An 18,767-nucleotide genomic window follows, 5' to 3' on the forward strand; every position below is an offset into this window, starting at 1 on the left:
TCTTTGTATTATGCCTATGTTATGAATTTAATTTTATTACAACAAAAAATATTGGAGATTGCTTGACAAAGCAGTTCACATTGTGGGTGTGTGGACAGACACGAAGATGAGCCGCAATTGTTGTGCCCAAAGGATATTGAGTTGTTGTTTGAGCAGGGTTTTCGCATGTGCTATTTTTCCATTTTTTTTTCTTGAAAAAATGGACAAGGGCCTTCATAATAACCTTTACACAGAGTTCAATAATAAGTTAAGGTTATAAATGTGGGTAGGACTTGATCACTTAATATGAGAAATGGAACGAGTAAAATTACCTTAAAAGATGCTGAGGGCAATGTTCCGAAGTGAGGGATGGTTCCGGGTTTCCTTTCTTCGGCAGACCTACCTGTATTTGGAAAGTTGAGATCACTAAATGAGATTAAATTTGACGCGATAACTCTTTAATAACATTTCGACTTTAATCATTAAATTATTTGTATTAACACAATATGAACTCATATGGAATAACATTTTAGAGATGTTATGATATAGGAGATCTAAAAATCCTTATATTTTTATTTAATTATTTTTAATACCGTATTTTAAAATTTTAAAATTTTAAATCTTAATTAAATAATAATCATTAAATTCTAGTATTATTAAAATACTATATTGCAAAGATAAAATGAAAAACTAAAACTAAATCCATCATCAACTAAAAATAAAATTTCGTCACCTCAAATACATAAAGAGAGAGAGAGAGTCAATGTACGGACAACATATGAAGAAAGGAGAACACACGATTGGAACACTAACCAAATAAATGCAACATATTCCTTTTTTTCATCATAGAAAATTAAATTTTCATTTATAATTTTCAAATAGTGAAATCCAAAGATTATCTACAAACCATGCAGGGAGTTTGCTGAATCCAATGGCTGAATGCCAAAAAAGTCAACTGTTTTTTCTCCTATAAATTAAAATCCAATTTAATTAATAAGCAATTGCAATTGGTCAAATATCAAAATTGACAACAAAATTAGGCACCATTTTTTCCTATTAGCTGATGCCATTGCCATGTTTAGGCTGCTGCCAGCTCATCACAAATTTTTTTTTCTATGAACTATTTTAAAGCTATATGATATGACAATGTATTGACACAATATCTAAAATTATTCATAATTCTTTTCAGTTCGTAAATAGGAGAATAATGTGCTTTAATGCACTCGAATCCATATCCTCCTGTATTGGCAATAATACCCATGCCTATCGAGTTAAAATTCAATCGACTATTAAATAAGAATTAAATAACTTAAAACTGTATAAGAGTATTTTTAAAGGTAAATAAGAGTAATTTTAAGTTATTAACAAATGGTTTATGAAGTCTTAATTATCACAGAGACGTTTTGTTTTATTTTCTTAAAAACACCAAAAATTCAAAAAGTATAGAAATGAGTTGGAACTTTTGAATTAACCTTATATATATTATAATATTTAAAAATATCACAAACTATATAAGGCAGAGTAATTAAAGTCCTTTATTGGTACCAAAATAATATTTACAAAATTACATCTTAAGCTAATAAAATTTTAATTGATTGGCATAGATATTGTTGTTGATGTAAGAGAATATGGGTTCGAGTCGCTAAAGTATTATTTATGAGTTGAGGAGGAACTATGGATAGTTTTAAATATTATGTCAAAAGAACATATATGATTAGAAAAAATATATGTTAATATGTATATCTATATCCAAAATATATATTTATTTCATTAACATAAAAATAAAAGAAAATGATAAAATTATACTTTGATCCTTAAAAAATTCTATTTAATCCCTTGAAAAATTATAAAATTATAAAATAATATATCAAATTATATTTTAATTTTTCAAAATTTATAATTAAAAATTAGCTGGTTTCAATATGATAAACCAATTAGAAAATGACATAAACCATTATATATTGAGTGGGAAATTGTGAAGCTCAAATGCCACATCAAACCGTTGACATTCACAACATAAACAGAAGATGTGAGTCCAACAAATGTATTCTTTGGAAACAAATTCTAAATATTTTATTTATCTATTTCACCAGAAGTCAGCTGAAATCCTTCGTATATATAAGCATTTTCCAACACAAAAAAACAAACCTTCTTCTTCTTCCACCATTTTCATCCTTTCAAGCTTTTTCTTTTTACCATCACCATGAGAACTAAAAAAAATACTTTAGTTATGTTCCTTGTTTTTCTGATCATCCTAGGATTATTTGGAGTTACAAGTTGTCGACATATCAAGCAAGAAACAAGCAGCAACAGAGAGTTAATTGATGAAAGATTAAGGGACACGTATTCTCCCATGTTCTTAAGAAGCTTCACTGTTATCCATGGTAGGGGCCCTATAGGGAAGCCTAAAACCAGTTCATCGGTCCATGTAGTTTCACGTAGACTTGTCCCTGGGGGACCAAACCCACTTCATAATTGATTTGTACCCTTCGGCTGTGTAATAAAAGTTCCATTTATGAAGATGAAGAAGAAGGTGCTCTTTATTGAATTGTTTTTAGTAGTTATGGATGTTTGAAAACAGTAAAAGATGAATATATTGGATTTCTTTTTTCTTCTTAGGGTTATGTTCTTGTATTAATACGATGCGTATCGTATTTTGGACTCTTTTAAATTAAGTGTTATTGATTAAAGTTTTTACCTTATAATTCGGGTTAATTGAATAATTTGAGTCCATTTTGATTATTTTAATTTTTGAATAAATTATATTTAAGATTATTGAATTATTAATATATCTTTAAAATATTATAAAATAATTATTAAACTATTCAAACTTTTCATTTAGGTTGTTGGACTGTTAATTGTTACTGTATACATTCCTTGTTCCCATCTTCGACTACTCCTATTCTATAATTTAGTTTTTTTTTTATGAAATAATTTTAAACGTTATAATTCAAAATTCAAACAACTTTCTTCTCTATTCTTCTTCTAGTCGATGAGTATTGTTCCATTGTATAGATCATCGAATTGTCGCTCAATAACCAGACTTAAAAAAAATAAAACTTAATAGTCAAATAGCTTAAATCAAAATATTCAAATAATTTAATAACTATGTTTTTAACTTTTAAGATTAAATAACCAACCAAAATATAAATTTACTAATAATTTGTTGGATGAAATAACTTTCCTTTAAATTATAAACTATAAAGATATTTATTTTCCTAACTCTTATGTCCATATCTCTTTTAACTAATAATATTTTTTCTTATATATATAACTAATTATGCAATTCTTGACGAATGAGACGACCTTTCACATAAATTCTACTTTTATCCAACCTTTATATTTTATTTTATATATATATAATAAGTAAAAAAAAAAAACGAATTGAATAAGTAAAAGGGTTTAATTTCTGTAAATAAAAAGAATTGAAGGACTAAACTTGAAAGAATACAGGGACAAGATAAAATTAAACCATTTCATAAATGGTAAACTAGTAAATTCGGATTTCACAAGGTAGGCCCTATGTGATCGTTTTTGAAATCACAGGAGTTTATTGGGCCAAAGAGGTCCATTCTAGAGAAAAATGCAACAATGAAATTGCAAAACATATAATATAATCACTTGAACAAATAACCACCACACACTTTAAATAAAGTTTTATACTCATTTTTTTTAAATGAAAAAAAACCCCTTAAATTTAAATGAAATTCGAATTTAATCCAAAATTCAATATAAATTATACAGTTTTTAAAAGAAATTATAAAATCACAAATTAATATGTTGGTTAAGTTACACTTTAGATCCAAAAATTTATTATTCATTCACGATCAGCATTTTTCTACGAGGAAAAGACCGATTGGTCCAAATATTACATCAAGGCACTGTTTAGTCCAAAAATTACAACGCACCGAAACCGAAGCCAAGCTGAGCCAAGCACATGTCACGTAAATTTTACCTTCACCTCTTCACTTTTTCTTTTCTTTTTTAAATTTTTTGCAATCAAAGCTAAAGAATTTAATACTAATAAACAACAAAAAGGGAAGTGGCGAAGCAGAATATGCTGTTTATTATTTACTTTCTTATACGAAAACCCAAACCCAAAGTGTCGTGCTGTGAAGAACGGGACTCGTCGTTTTTAGTGTATAATAATAATTATTATCTTGAGTTGAAGCACTGTAAGTTTTATGGCTACACGTGGTTTCTGAGGAAAACCCTCTGTTTGAATTTACACTTTCCCTTTTTTTTTGGGGGGGTTCAACTTGTTAGTGTTACTTCTAGGCTTTGAAACAACAATACCCTTTTTTTCTGTCGCCGGAAAGTTCTTTTTTTTTTTACCGTCAAGGAGGGTTGAGAAAAAAAATAATGGAGGACCAAACAAGTGATGATTGGTTACCACCTGGTTGGAAAGTAGAGGTGAGGCAAAGAAGGAATGGTAAAAAAGATAAGGTATGTGTTAAATTTGATTAATTTTTTCTGTTAATAAAAAACACCTTTTTTTTTAAAATTTGTAGCTATTTTGTGTGATTTTTCAAGGTTTTAGGTTTAGAAAATGTAAGATCCTTGGTTTGCTTTTACCTAATTTTACTTGTTGGGAGTTCAATTTTTTGAGTTTTGACCTAATGTTCTAAGTTTGTAGCATGTTAAAGATAAGATCTTTGAACTTCAACTATTATAACTTTTGTATTTAGCTCCTTTATACTTACTATTTTATAATATTTATTTATTTTTTCCTCTTTTAGTTGAGTGCTTGTAGGATGTAAGAACTACTATATCCATTTAGTTTTATAGTTGTTGGAAGGTTGATGGTGATGTAGTGATTGAATTGTTTAATGGATAGGTTTTAGTGCATGGTAACTTGTTTAATGTTTGAAGGGAACAAATGGTTCTTATGTAAAGCTGTAGTTGAACTGCGAAATTCTCGAAATTATTTGATATAAAATTTGTGAGAAATGAGGTTGTGTGTGTTCTCGTAGGGAAGGAAATCATTAGAAAAATTTTCATTTCATGCAACTTACATAATATGCATGCCTGAGGGTACGTCTCCATTAACAATTCTAGCAGTGTGCTTTCTAATTTTCGGGTTTGTTCTGTTTATCTTTGACTTACTTTGGAGTGGATGCGATGCTGCTTAAGAAGAGGATGCTTTTTTAACTTGTACCCTCACTTTTTCTTCTAAACCGAATATCTAATAATATTGTCTTTGAATGAGGGAAACACTTGTAGTGGTTGTCTTTGTTTTGGTAATCTTTACTTATAGGTGGTTTGTTATGTATGATGTGTTGGACGACTAGCATCGGATCAAACAAATAAAAATGGTCATGTTCGCAACGACCAATGAATGCTAGATGATTTGTTTTTGAAGCTTACATGACGTTTTGGACTTATATTGCAGTGTTACTATACTCCATGTGGTGAACTTAGATTCATTTCCAGGGCAGAAGTGGTTCGTTATCTCGAAAAATGTGGTTCTAAAACAGAAGAGAAGGAAAAAGTTCCGAGCAAACAATCTTCGAAAAATGTCTGTTGATGAAATCTGTTCTGTCCTTTTTTATTTATAACTTTAAATATAAGCCGATTTTTACCGTAATTTGTTTGACTAAACAAAAACCTGTTTTTGATTGTTCAAGCAATATAGATTACAGTTGAGAAGGCCGAGGCAGAAGGGTTACCTCCAGGATGGACTAAGGAAGTTAAGATAACAAAGAAGGGAAATAAAGTCAGAAGAGATCCGGTATTGCAAGTATCCTTGTTTTTGTTGCATTTATGGATGTTGGCTATTTCTACTTTAATTGATATATATATTTCTGCAGTTTTACACTGATCCTGTGAGTGGATATGTGTTTCGTTCCATGAAGGATGCTCTTCGTTATGTTGAAACTGGGAAGCTTGGAAAGCTTGCTTTCAAGCCTAAGGAGAATGAAAGCAATGAAGAGGATTTGGAAGAAGATATCTGTGTATGTATAATTATGTTCGGTTTCTCCAAGCTTATGTATTTGTATTTCTCGGTTGCTTAGTGTTAGGTTCTCTCATCTCATTTTGTTTCCCTGGTTATAATTATCAGTCATTGGTACCGACATGCTCACTATGGGTTTACAAATCTATGTATCTGATTTATGGTATCCCTAAGTGCTTGAAGCATCAGTATCTTGATACGAATTACCCTAAACTTTAACTCGGTTCTTGATTTTTGTTTGCTGTCCCTTAGGAGCCTGTAATTGTCGAGAGCAAGAAGGTAGCTGTGAATGGAACGACTGATGAAGTAGAGAAACAGACTGCTGAACATGTTTCGAATTCGAGTGGGATAACAAAGGAAGAAGAGATGCTTAATTCTGCCAGTACTGGAGAACAGATGTCCCTTTCTGAACATACTCCCAATCAGCATAAAGGTTTAAAGTTGCAATCCCCCGAAACTCCGGTTAATGTTGTTGTTCTATGGTATTATTAATTATTCTAATGAGATATTATAATGCTTTAATCTTTGGTAATGGACTGTTTGATGCTGAAAGTTGGGGTGTTGGATTCCGATGTAATTTTCATTGATGGCACAAGATAGGGTAATGAATTTGATTCAATTTATCTTCTGTGCCTCAGCTGGAGTAGATGCTGAATCGAGCAGCTTGAACCAGTCAGAAGCGAAGGACTCGGAACAGATGGGACAAAAAGAAGAAAGTGCACATGCTTCGGGTGAAGCAGTTGGGATCAGCTTAGATGAACATTGTAGAGACGATGGGATGACGAATGATGAAACTGAAAAAACCCAACAAGGAAGGAGCAAGACCAAGCTTAAGAAAGATGTTAGTGCTCCTCGACGAGCTTCAAAGCGACTTGCTGGAGTTGCACTTGATCCAACACCGGAAATAAAAACTAGAGCTCGCAGATCTTCAATTAAGCAATTAAATGAAGTACTTGATGGAGAGGAGAAGTTTTCCCCTGGTAACTGTATCAATAGGGCTTCCAAGCAGCTGGATTTACCTGAGTCTTCTTTGGAAACAAGCTGTGCCCTTGATGCTTCTAAGAGTAAAGAACCGATACTGGCTATGAGTAACACGGTTTCTTCCATGGACATGCTGGTCGTGAATGGTCATGTTGGAAATTTAGAAACAAAAACTAATGCAGGCGAAGATAAAAGTGTTTTGCCTCTCGGTTCCAGGACGCTTGAAAGTGATGATAAAGCTAGTGGCGTGCCAGAGTCTCTCATTGATATGCCTATTGCAGATTTATGGACAGATCCATGCATTGCATTTGCCATTCAAACTCTCACTGGAATTCCCTGCGATACTCCAACGATATCAGAGTCAAATAGTGGAAAAAATCCAGTGATTCAAGCTACTCCGGAAGCTCGTGCCGAGAGGGAAGGATGCGGTCTCGATATGACTCTGACAGACCCAGCTATTTGGAAAGAACATACAGGAAAAGTCGAAAAAGGCCACGATATGCCTGAATCATCCCTCGAAATGCCTTTGGCAGATATCTGGGCAGACCCTTGCATTGAATTCGCAATAAAAACTCTTACAGGGGCAATTCCGGTCGAATACGGTCTGGACAATCAACATTGCTTTCAGCAGCAACCAAGCTCTGCCCCGAACCAATCTGTTAACCACTTGACATTGCCAGACGTCGGTCTTGATAAATTCTCACAAACCGAATTCATACGCCAGCAATACGACGTTACAGGTAAGTCAATGTCTAAAGAACATGGTATTAGAAATCCTATATATAATTACAGTCACCATCATCATCGGAGTGGAGAGAGGCCATGATTGCCGAAGGCTATATCGTCTTTCTAATTTGTATAGAGCAGGAAACTAGCCAGAATTTAGACAAAAAAAAAAAAGAAAAAAAAAAAGAAAAAGAAAAGAAGACTAGTAACCATGTTGTAACATTTCTCTCTTTTAACGTTTTTTATTTGTTTGACATTTTAAGTATGATTATTGTTTCCCAGTTGGGTACACACAATGTTAGCATGTGGTTTGCATAATTAAATCCCACCAGTTGTGTTTGGCACTGTTGACACTTATGTGGAATTTGTAATCAAATCCTTTCTAACTTTATTGTTGGTAGAAATATTAGATAAGATATGATTATATTTTATTGTTTGTAGTATATGATTACTTATTTTTACATTTTCGAAAATTTATCTTATTTAAATGGTATCACGAATGTACACAATAATTCTTTAATTTTTACTGTTAAAAATTATTCATAAATATGAAACACATTTATCTAATTATTTAATCAGTCAGACACTAGTTTTTTTTTTTTTGGATAATAGTGTTTGAAGTCTAAATTTGATGTCTTCCAAGGAAATGCTAATCCCAAAAGTGCTCCAAATCTGTGTATTCTCCAGACTTTCAAAAATAGTCTCTTTTTTTTTTTTTTTAATCCCTCAATGGAACTTTAATTTATATATTAAACAATTGAGGGATTAAATTCTTGAAATTCAGAAGGGACATGTATAATAAAACCATTTTAATTAAATCAACTTCAACAATAAAACCATTTTAATTGAACAAATACCAAGTACGAACCTTGGACTGTATAATTTTATAAGAACTATCAAAATTTGAATTCTTTGTCATATAAAAGAGCATCTTTTACAATTATTAGTTTGAATGGAAATTGAGAAACCATTTCGAAGGGTGATAACTTGCAAGACATTAGTATCATCTAAATTTCACACATGATCAAAACAAGAAAAGAACAAAACTTGATCAACTGTTAATCAATATGAAAATCTAATGTGAAAACCCTGAATTTATTTACAGCAGAGCTACAAAAGCAGGGTAAAAGCAACTTTAACAAGGTATCTTTCCTTCCTTTAGGGTCTAAGTAGGACCGGTCATACCTGCACGATTTCTCAACATTTCTGTTCTCTTGCTTCTCTCCATTACCTCCACTAACCACTCCGCGCCTTCTTTAATCCCCGTTCTGCGGTAAAAGTAGACTTTAATGTTTATATCTTCTCTAAATTTAAGTCAAGGAGACAAGATTTTTATGAATAAACAGAACTTACCCATCAAAAGCAGAAACAGCCTCAAACATGTAAACCCTTTCATCCAATTTTTTAAGGTCTAGATATCGGGCGAGTTCTTCAGCTGTTACAGCTTCAGAAAGATCCTGCATCAAAGCCACAAATATTGACCTCACTGTTTATCATAAAGAACAAAAGGAAAACATTTAACAGTTACTAAACTCAAAAAAATGAAAATCATATTAATTTACCATTACATCCTTTGTAAATTAAGAAGATTTTAAAAATGATGGATAATCTTTGTAAATATGCATGCCTAAGTTACATCTATCATTTTCTCTTCTTTTATTGTCCTAATTTGGAATGATTTGTTTTTGTATATATGAGTTAAAATGGTCATTTTTCTATTTTCTTTCCTCTCACTACCATCTCTTACTAAATTAGAGCAGTAATAAGAGAGATATGGTATAGAACAAGGATCTCTCATAGAAGCTTTAAAGAAGAAATGATAGAATTTTCATTGTCCACTTTTAATACAAATAGTTAGGATTCTGGTAAGGACTAAGGATACCTGTTTGTTTGCTAATATCAAGAGAGGGGCCCCCTGAAGATCCTCATGTCTAAGAACTTTCTCTGGACAAAAAGTAAAAGATATTAGTAAACTATAGTAAAGTTATGCAACTGTATACAATACCCTCGTACTGTAGCAGTAGAAACCCATTTCATTAAACAATTGGAAATCACTTACCAAGTGCAGATTTTGAATCTTCAAAACGTGAAGGGCAAGCAGCATCAATTACGAATACCACAGCATGTGCCTCTTCATAGTATTTCTCCCAAATTGAGCGAAGACCAGGCTGATAAAGGTAACAAAGGGGATAAATAAGTGTCACACACTGAACTTGCTTTGGACATTACGCCATGCACGACAGAAAATATATTATAAAAAAATGCCAAGCTTTTGCCATCAAACACTGCAACTACATATTTCCAGTCTATCTCCCTTGTCTACATTTCAATAAAAACCGCGCAGAGTGCTCTGAGAAGTTATATCGAACACATTGCAGCAAAACGAGTGAATAGACCCAAGGCTTTTGATTCAGCATCCACTTACCTGGCCTCCCAAGTCCCAGAACACAAGTTTTGTATTTAGAACTTCGACGCGACCAATATTAAGCCCAACAGTTGGAACAATTCGATCAGGTGGTAGACCTTCCAAGTTTGAGTATACGGATTTCAATTTCTCCAACAAAGTCTAGTCCAGAAAAAACAAAAATGATCAGCACTGAAATTAATATTTCAATATAAATGAAATCTATGAGAGAAATGAGTTTATTGTAATCACTGTTTTCCCAGCCTTGTCGATTCCAAGAATGAGTACATGAAACTCTGTCTTGCTAAATAGGTACTTATAAAGTCCATAAAAGAGTGAGAACATCTCTGTCTTGTTTACTCTCTAATTAATTACACGTTCCTTCCGGTCTTCACCAATACAATTGAATGTCAACTGTTCTCATAATTTACAGTCCCGACTCCAGATTCCTAAAATCAGAAGTAAGTCAAATTAAATAAAAGATCAAACAGAGCGAGTCAAATACAAATAACTCAGCCCAGTCAAGTGTTCAAAGTCCTAGTGTTCATCGCTCAAGTTATATCAGTAAAATCATTTCAGAAGCCTGTTATTCAGCAAATTATCTGCAAAAAAACAGCTCTTGCTTCTATTTTAGCTCTTCCTACGATACAATTTAACATCTCAAGATGCAAACATGCAACATTCATTATTTCCTACCAAAAAATTAACGAGCCAAATTTACTCAAATTAACAAATAAAATGGAACATAAACCACGAATGTATCGCTTCAAATCCAAACTTTTAGTCAATAAGGAAATCAAATCAAATTTGACAACAACGATGAAAAAAACAATAGATCCAATCAAGCGGTGGAAAGATACGGTTAAGATCTCATCTCACAGAACTAAAAAAATAACTATGAATCCAGATTAGAAGAAGCGATAAAAATAGAAAAAACACTAACAGCTTCGCAAGATCAAAAAGAAAATTAAAAAAAAAAAGAATCCATGACAAGAACTGCCAGATCGAGAGTGAGAAAAGCTATCACAAATTTAAGGAAGAAAATTAAAAACAACGAAAACTTAGATCCAACGAAAAAACATTATCAAACAAGTAAAATTTGAAAAGAAATACTTACTATGGATGGAATTTGATTGCAGGATTCTGCTTACTCCTGCCGTTGAGCCTTGTAAAAATAAAAAATAAAATAATTAATTAAGAGCTACTGCTTTTAATTTCCAAAGAAATCTTCTTTTCTGTATTCTTTTGCCATATTTTTTTCTAGGTTCCCCCGGTGCGCCTAACTATTTATATTCCAGTGCTGCCCTTGGGCCACGTCAGTGGACACCAATCGCTTACGTGGCAAAATCCTAGAGGTTCGTTAAAATTTAAGATTCTGGGTCGACGTAAAAGTCAAACAAATCGAAGGTGACGGCAACCATTGCGTCCGGATTCAACCGGTAATTGGAAATGTAGAGAAGGGCAGAATAAGGAAAAGTAATAATTTAAAAGTAAAAAAATATCATATGAATATTTTATTTCGTTAAATATTATAAGTTTATTTTAGAAATTTTATATTATAAAATGAAAGAAAATTAATATATTCAATTTTATTAAATATAAATAATTGATAAAATACTTATTCGTTGTTCTCAATTTCGATATTGAATAAATTAGTCTATTTAAAAAATTAAAGTAATTCAATTCTTGTCAATTTCGTAAGTGAGCAATTAAGTATAATTAAACATGGTGTTAATAATTTTCGTTAATTGTACACAATTTGAATTGGTATAATAATAAATTTAATCATAGATGTTTATATATTATCTTTAAATGCTATAGATTATATTTGTTAAATAAAGAACAATTTGATAGAATGTATAATAATTAAGTAAAATTTTTTGTTAAATTTACTAGTATGACATCTTGAAAGAAAAAAATACTCATTTAATAATCATATAACAAATAAATAGTGTTCTAATGAACCTTCATTAATATTTATAATAATAATACTAATAACTGAGCTTCTATTTTTATTTCTAAAACAAAAAATTAACTTCTAAATTATTATACTATTAAATCGATAATGACAATTGTAATAATCGTAAAGCAGTAAGAAAAAAAATATGTATATTTTACATGAAAATTTTTATCAAGAAAAATCACGGATAGGAAAAAAAATTCACTCATATTAAAAAATAATTATACAAAAATTATGTTATAATTAATATCTAATAAAAAAATATAGTGCTATTTAACTTCTGCCGCATGATTTGGATAAAACTGGATTAGATTTACATAACACAAACAATGAAAGTAAAAAGATTATACATTATGTTATATTCTTATGATCGTAATTAATGTTATTATTCTAACGAGAACATGGCAGAGACATTAACCAACAAGGAAAGCAGCCGAAATTAAAATCATACAAATATAAACAAAAATAGAATAAAAAGAATTTATATTCATATCTGATGAAAAAAAAATTTAGTTACAGCCCGGCAAGCTTGCAACACATTGTCCAAGCTGGGATTCTAACATAGATGATGGGATGATCCAACAAGGTGGTGGTTGAATCTTGTCTGAAGAAAACTCATAAATTGGCTTGAAACTTTCATCTTTAATGTTATATATGCCCATATCATGACCACCATAATTATAATCTTCTTCCATTTTCTGCCAACAATCATCGGTGAAGTAAATAGAATTTGTTTCGCAGTTTGGAAAAGATTGAACGGAGACCGAAACAGATTGATTCCCACCCAAGAACAAAGCTCGATCATTTAAAGATTCGACTTCCACCCATTTTAGTTCATTGAAATCCAGTTTATAAACATGGAAGAAACATGTTCTGTAAGGACATATTTTGGGTTGGGTGCAGGTTTCAGTTAAAAGATCCCACTCAGTAAGTAATGTTCCATCAAGATCCACATAATCCCCAATGAATCTCACAATAAGGAGAAGATCATCACATGATTCGACCAAATAGAACTTGCTGGTACCAAAACCTCTTAAAGAATTTCCTTTGGTATGTGACTTATCGGGAAAGGGAAGAACGATATCGGACTTTTTGACGATCCGGCCAACGTAGTCCCTGCCGCCTAAATCCCATACTTCGATACTATTGTTATCACTCAATGCGTAGATATGGTTTTTATAGCAGATTATGTCTTGGTAAGGTGGATGGCTAACATCAATGACGGTCCAAGAATTGTATCCACGTTGATGATAAGCAATCTCTTCACGATTGTTGCATAACAAAACCACACCGAAGTTTTCATTACAATCTGGTTTTCCAGACAGGATTGCCTTCTGAATAAAACATTCTCGTACTTGTTGTTTCCCGCAGACCTTGAAAAAAAACCTTTGATTCTTTTTAAGATAATCAAGTTCATACTCACCATCTTCGTTTCTTTCCATCTTTTTTAACCCTAAAAGATAATCAACAGAAGGGAGGTGTATTTTGATTTGCTTGAAAGGGTTGAATAAAAAGGGGACTGCCTTGTGTTCCAAGAAAACTAACCATCCATTCGATGAACCAATACAACAGCTTTCCCTGAATTCCATTGGCGTGGTTTTCAAGTTATAAACCCTATTTTCACACAGATTGAAAAACCCATTGTAGCCATTGTTGTTAACAAAAGCACCGTCTCCTTCTTCAACTTCTTTCTTCGAAGGAAGCATTAGCCATGGCATCTTTGTAACGAACTCTTCTGCAGCTAAATTCCAAGAAGAACAAACAGCTTTGGCTTGAATCAGATCTATGAAACTTAACTTGTTGAAGATAGACCAAAAGATTTCAGTGGGAACTTGGTCAGCAAGGCTTTTTCTTCTTTTCGCCATTACAAGAGTAGTAATTGTGAACGGATTATGGACGCTTATATAGGCAAAAAAAATACATTTTTATCTATGTCGGCTATTAATTCAGCTATTTTTCTTATTTTTGGCCTTTTTATGGTGAGAATCGTAAAACTGGCCAAAACTGTTAAATAGTCTCTTTGACCCAACAATGCTATTAAAATTTTAAAATTTTTAAAATTTAAATTATTAAAAAATAAAATTTAATTGAATTGATTTTTAATCTATTTCAACTTTTTTCTTTCCGAGAAACAATGTATGTCGTATGAATTTAATAAGATTAGATTGAATTTAAATGAAGAAGATTTTGAAATTATTTTTATAATAATGTAAATTTTAATTAAATTTAAATATTATAATAATTAAATGATTTATTGTAATATTATATCTACTTTTAAATTTTTATTTCAGTTTCAATAATATATTTAATTGTAAAGATAGCAATAAACTTAAAAATATTTTTAAACCATTTTAAAATTTACAGTTTACATATAAGTTGGAAATTATTGGATATAAATACATTAAAAAAGTAAAATGCAAAATAAAATATCAAATTAAAAGCTGTAAGTAAAAAAATAATTATTTTATAATTTTTATAATTGGATAATTATCAATGTAGTTATGTAATTTTTAAAAGGTTAATGAGTAAAATTATTATTGTATTAATTTGTAATTTCACACATTGTGGCAACTTCACGTCCCTTATCCAAATCCTCCACCGATAAAATAAACCGCTCGAGGACCCGTCAGCAAATATATATGCCAGAGATAGTCTTCTCAACTCGGCTGACTCCAGTTCAATAGCCCTGAAACTCGGTTACCATGGACACTGGTAACGGTTCAATGGCAAGCTTAGCCTCACAAATATGCAACCATATAGCCTCCATCTTCTCCAAACCCAGTATCCACCCACCAGCTTTGGACCTAATGGTAGCAGAATTGGCCTCCATAGCGTCCCAAAAGGGTCGCGTTTTTCTGTATGGTGTAGGCCGAGAGGGTTTAATGTTGAAGGCCCTCTGTATGCGCCTTGCTCATTTGGGTCTCTCTGCTCACTTCGTCTTCGACATGACTACTCCACCAATTACTTCCAAAGACCTTCTCGTAGCATCAGCTGGCCCTGGAGGGTTCTCCACTGTCGATGCTATTTGCTCGGTGGCACGGTCCCATGGTGGTAGAGTTTTGTTGCTGACTGCCCAGCCTGAAACGGGATCCAGTGTGAAGCATGCAAATGTGGTAGCGTATGTTGCAGCCCAGACTATGGCTGATGATGGCGGTGGGGAGAAATCAAGGACATTGCTGCCTATGGGGAGTGTCTATGAGGGGGCCATGTTTGTGTTGTTTGAGATGGTGGTTTACAAATTGGGTGAGGTTTTGGGAGAGAGTCCTGAGGCCATCCGAGCTCGACATACCAATCTTGAGTGACAAAATCCCTGGTAGGTTCTGTATCTCCAATTTGAGTGACAAATTCCGTTTGAAGATCTGGTAGCTTTAGTTTTTGCTGTTGTTGGTTTTGTTGTAATGGTCCTAGGTTGTTCTGCATTTTTCTGCAAAACTTAAATCAATTGAAGGTATATGTATATATATATATATAATCATATGAGATAGTACTTTAATTTAGTATACATTGCCTGGTATGAAACTTGAAACAATTAAGATTATTGCAACTTGCTTTCATGAGTTATGGGTATCTATTGTGATGGAACCTTGTATTTTGGATAATAAATGATATATCAGCTTTCTGAAGACCCTCAAAAATACATTAGAAGCCTTCTCTCAGTCACCAGTAACTGTTTCATTTACAAATATTCTGTGAACAGGTTTCGATGCTCTAAATCCTATGTTACTTGGACTTGAGTGTGAATATCGGATATATGCATATGTTCAACATTTTTTTTCATATATTAGGAATGTACTTGGAGGCTCATATCCGGATAGGTATTGGGCAGCATGGGTACTTTAGGGAACACAATAGTTCAAGTCAATTATCCTGATCTTAATCATGTTTAATAAAAAAGAGAAACCTATGCTCTAACGAACTAGGTCATCTTGGGAGTTTTTATAGTAGGTAGCAGAGTAAGATCTAGCCTAAGATCAAACTTTACTGTTCATCAGCCATCTCAAATTCCTAACACCTGCCAATATTATATTTCTTCCTAAGAGAAAAAACTTTTAATCATAATTGATTACCAATGTTCTTGAGGTTACTGAAATTCACACTTTCATCAGCAATTGAAGTCTAATAAAAAGCTTTGCAGATACATTGATTACTTTAATGCTGTCCTAATTGAATTCTTATTAATTCAGACATTAATAGCTGTCTCACCCCCAAGAAACTCCAGGAGGCTTCTGTTAGGCCATTAGATAGGGATCTTAAGAGTGCTTGTGTTGAGCTTTGGATGTTGAAGGTTTATAATTTGACATGAATTTTACATGTAGGCATAATGGACCTATCATTTGGCATAATTGTTGCATCGTAACCATAAAAAAACCTATCCCAAATGGAGGAACAAATAGGACAGCTTGCTTTGATACCTGTTTGAATATTAAGAGAATAAGAACAATGAATCCTCAATATATTACAAGCTGGTAATATGTATAGCCACAACCGATTCTTCAGTAATGAAAGAGTCAAATGCAAGTTAAATAATAAAACTATCCCTCTTTTATTTTTTTGTGCTAGCATCTATTAATTGCTTTTGAGTTGGGATATACGGAAAAGATTTACACCCTTCTTCTAGCTTTTCTTAGATGAAGTGCCGGTCTACTTCAATGTGCTTTGTCCTGTCATATTGAACCAGGTTATGAGCTATACTGATAGCAGCTTTGTTGTCACAGTGAAGTCTCATAGGTGGAGAGTTAAAAGCCTTTAGGTCTGAGCAATTTCTCAAACTATAGCAATCTTCTACCAGGTATTCCCTTCAAGTATTTAAGGATCCCATGAGTGACTGACGCTTGAGCACATGAGTTGACTGAAACTATGATAGTTCAACATGATAACTCATAATTATTTTTTAGAGTTTAGACTTCAATTTTGTTTCTTTGGTATTGAACTATATTTCTCATCAATTTGTCAAATATTGGATTAGATTAAAAGGAAAAAGGAAAACTTGGTTGAGAGTTTAGCTTTAACATAGTCGATCATTCATCAATAGAAAACTTGCCAAAAAAATCTATATTTGAGCTTACAAGTTTCCATTATGATTAAGGTTGCTCTAGTTTGCTCCCTTCTTTAACAATCACAAAAGAGGAGGGATGCTCTGTTCTGCCTGAAGAAGTTTTGGGACCAACTTTTGTCGTTAGATGCACCAAACTGTTGAAGTTGTTCTTAAAATATTTAAGACCCCAAATCCTAGCTTGTGCATAGCTTCCTTTGTGGTTGTTAAATTTATTAACCCCAATATCAAGATCTCTGTAATTAATATATATTTCTCGTGGAGATTTGTGATGAATGGAGTCAATTAATTCTAAACTCTCCTCATCCAACTCATGAACTTTTCAGAGTTTATATTTTCTTTTTCTTCCTAATCCACCATGTATAAAATGATGAAGATGTTACCAGCTCTGTGAGGATGAGGAGTTTCAGTCTCAGGAATTTCATTCATTTGCCCTCCGTAGGCTACAAATGCCATAGCCGTGGATTTGCTTCTTCCTCGTAAAACTTGGGCCACAACCATTTCTGGAATAGGCTGTTTTACAAAGTCAGATTTTTCTTTGAAGAAAGATTTCGAAAGAGCAGACTTGTGATTCCTACCAAGTAAAGTTTCCAATGGTGCACCGATTGGAAATTGTTCAAAGTAGAGATCAGATTGAGCCCAACTCATTTCCAAGCAATCTTCTTTCACTAGTCCAAGTTGAGGGAATTTCTCTTCCATCAATTGAAGAAGCTTGTCGGTGCCTCCAAGAAACATGGAACGTGCTTGAATTGTCATCTTATCATCATCTTTACTTGATTTCACCCTTTCTCATGTGGATGCTCATTTGTATTTCTTTAGGAAACTTGTGTGCAACATACTGCCACTGGTGAATTAGTTCCGTTTTGATCCAACATTCTGTGAACTCTGAAAACGGTGACATTAGCTGGAACTGGCACCGAGTTTGTTTTCCAAGCTAAGACTACCCCAAAGCTACCTCCACCACCTCCTCGAATGGCCCAAAACATATCTTCTCCCATGGATTTTTATCAAGAATTCTCCCATTAGCACAATTGAGCTGTATGAAACCAAAAATAATATACTTCACAGGTTTCAGTTCACTAATCACTAATGTGCACTTTTCCTGCAGGTTTCGGGTTTGAGTGGATTTACGCGCGTAGGTATATTTAGTCAAACAGCATGGTAGTTGTTTGAAGAGATCCGATATTGTTGTTGAAACTTGAAAATTAGAATAGAGTTAGCCAGGGAATGTTGCAAGCTTGTTGTATTAGATATCACCTTTGATCCAATTGGAGAATAGCTAGCAAACGTCACAATCTCTACTTAGCTGTTGGCTATTGCAGCTGAAATCATACAAAACGTAAATAGTAACGCTAGGTGCTTAAATGTTTTGATTCTACTTTCATTCCATTAGCATTTTCTTATAACGATATACGTACCAGTATATACGCGTTGGTTAAACGTATTGTCCTTTTTGAATATCCATAAATGGTTACTTGAACTTTATACAAAATCAGGTGGAAAGTCCATAAATAATATTATTTCTCCTCGAAGAAGGCATTATTAACGTATAGATGCTAAATGAGGCCATATATTGCTCCATATTTCAAAGCAAACACCCATTTTCAGTGTTACTATAGTGCTAGACTGACCATACAAAATAAAATAAAGAAAGCAGTACGAAGGGTGAATCATCAACATTTCAAGACAACACTTCTTTAATTTCTTTAAG

At 32.7% G+C, this 18,767-nt stretch overlaps 4 protein-coding genes across 6 annotated transcripts; 2 read left to right on the top strand and 2 right to left on the bottom strand.

Moving 5' to 3' along the window:
- Positions 1-3,880: 3,880 nt before the first annotated feature.
- Positions 3,881-8,065, top strand: LOC108479990 (methyl-CpG-binding domain-containing protein 13). 2 transcript variants are annotated; one of them, XM_017782876.2, is made up of 6 exons: positions 3,881-4,425; positions 5,372-5,497; positions 5,615-5,710; positions 5,790-5,933; positions 6,185-6,365; positions 6,571-8,065. In XM_017782876.2, exons 1-6 carry the CDS (start codon positions 4,342-4,344, stop codon positions 7,737-7,739), a joined length of 1,800 nt encoding a protein of 599 aa, XP_017638365.1. In that variant the 5' UTR covers positions 3,881-4,341; the 3' UTR covers positions 7,740-8,065. The 2 variants fall into 2 exon arrangements, with proteins under 2 accessions (XP_017638365.1, XP_017638366.1); XM_017782877.2 differs by having other exon boundaries at positions 5,835-5,933.
- Positions 8,066-8,521: 456 nt separating this feature from the next.
- Positions 8,522-11,330, bottom strand: LOC108476989 (uncharacterized). Its single transcript, XM_017779386.2, has 7 exons — positions 11,161-11,330; positions 10,296-10,492; positions 10,065-10,205; positions 9,699-9,807; positions 9,522-9,583; positions 8,993-9,096; positions 8,522-8,907 (listed from the first exon to the last, which is right to left on the bottom strand). The coding sequence occupies exons 2-7, from the start codon at positions 10,386-10,388 to the stop codon at positions 8,805-8,807; spliced, it is 612 nt and encodes a 203-aa protein (XP_017634875.1). The 5' UTR covers positions 10,389-10,492; positions 11,161-11,330; the 3' UTR covers positions 8,522-8,804.
- Positions 11,331-12,492: 1,162 nt separating this feature from the next.
- LOC108478153 (F-box protein SKIP23-like) lies at positions 12,493-13,868 on the bottom strand. Its single transcript, XM_017780572.2, has one exon. The coding sequence runs from the start codon at positions 13,866-13,868 to the stop codon at positions 12,513-12,515; it is 1,356 nt and encodes a 451-aa protein (XP_017636061.1). The 3' UTR covers positions 12,493-12,512.
- Positions 13,869-14,599: 731 nt separating this feature from the next.
- Positions 14,600-18,496, top strand: LOC108476901 (uncharacterized). 2 transcript variants are annotated; one of them, XR_008275521.1, is made up of 3 exons: positions 14,600-15,316; positions 15,701-16,792; positions 18,165-18,496. XR_008275521.1 is itself a non-coding variant. In XM_017779267.2 (2 exons), exon 1 carries the CDS (start codon positions 14,706-14,708, stop codon positions 15,303-15,305), a length of 600 nt encoding a protein of 199 aa, XP_017634756.1. In that variant the 5' UTR covers positions 14,601-14,705; the 3' UTR covers positions 15,306-15,316; positions 18,165-18,496. The 2 variants fall into 2 exon arrangements, 1 of the variants encoding a protein (XP_017634756.1); XM_017779267.2 differs by lacking the exon at positions 15,701-16,792 and having other exon boundaries at positions 14,601-15,316.
- The last annotated feature ends 271 nt before the right edge of the window (positions 18,497-18,767 follow it).

Source organism: Gossypium arboreum, chromosome 12 (genome assembly GCF_025698485.1).
Source record: "Gossypium arboreum isolate Shixiya-1 chromosome 12, ASM2569848v2, whole genome shotgun sequence".
NCBI lineage: Eukaryota > Viridiplantae > Streptophyta > Magnoliopsida > Malvales > Malvaceae > Gossypium > Gossypium arboreum.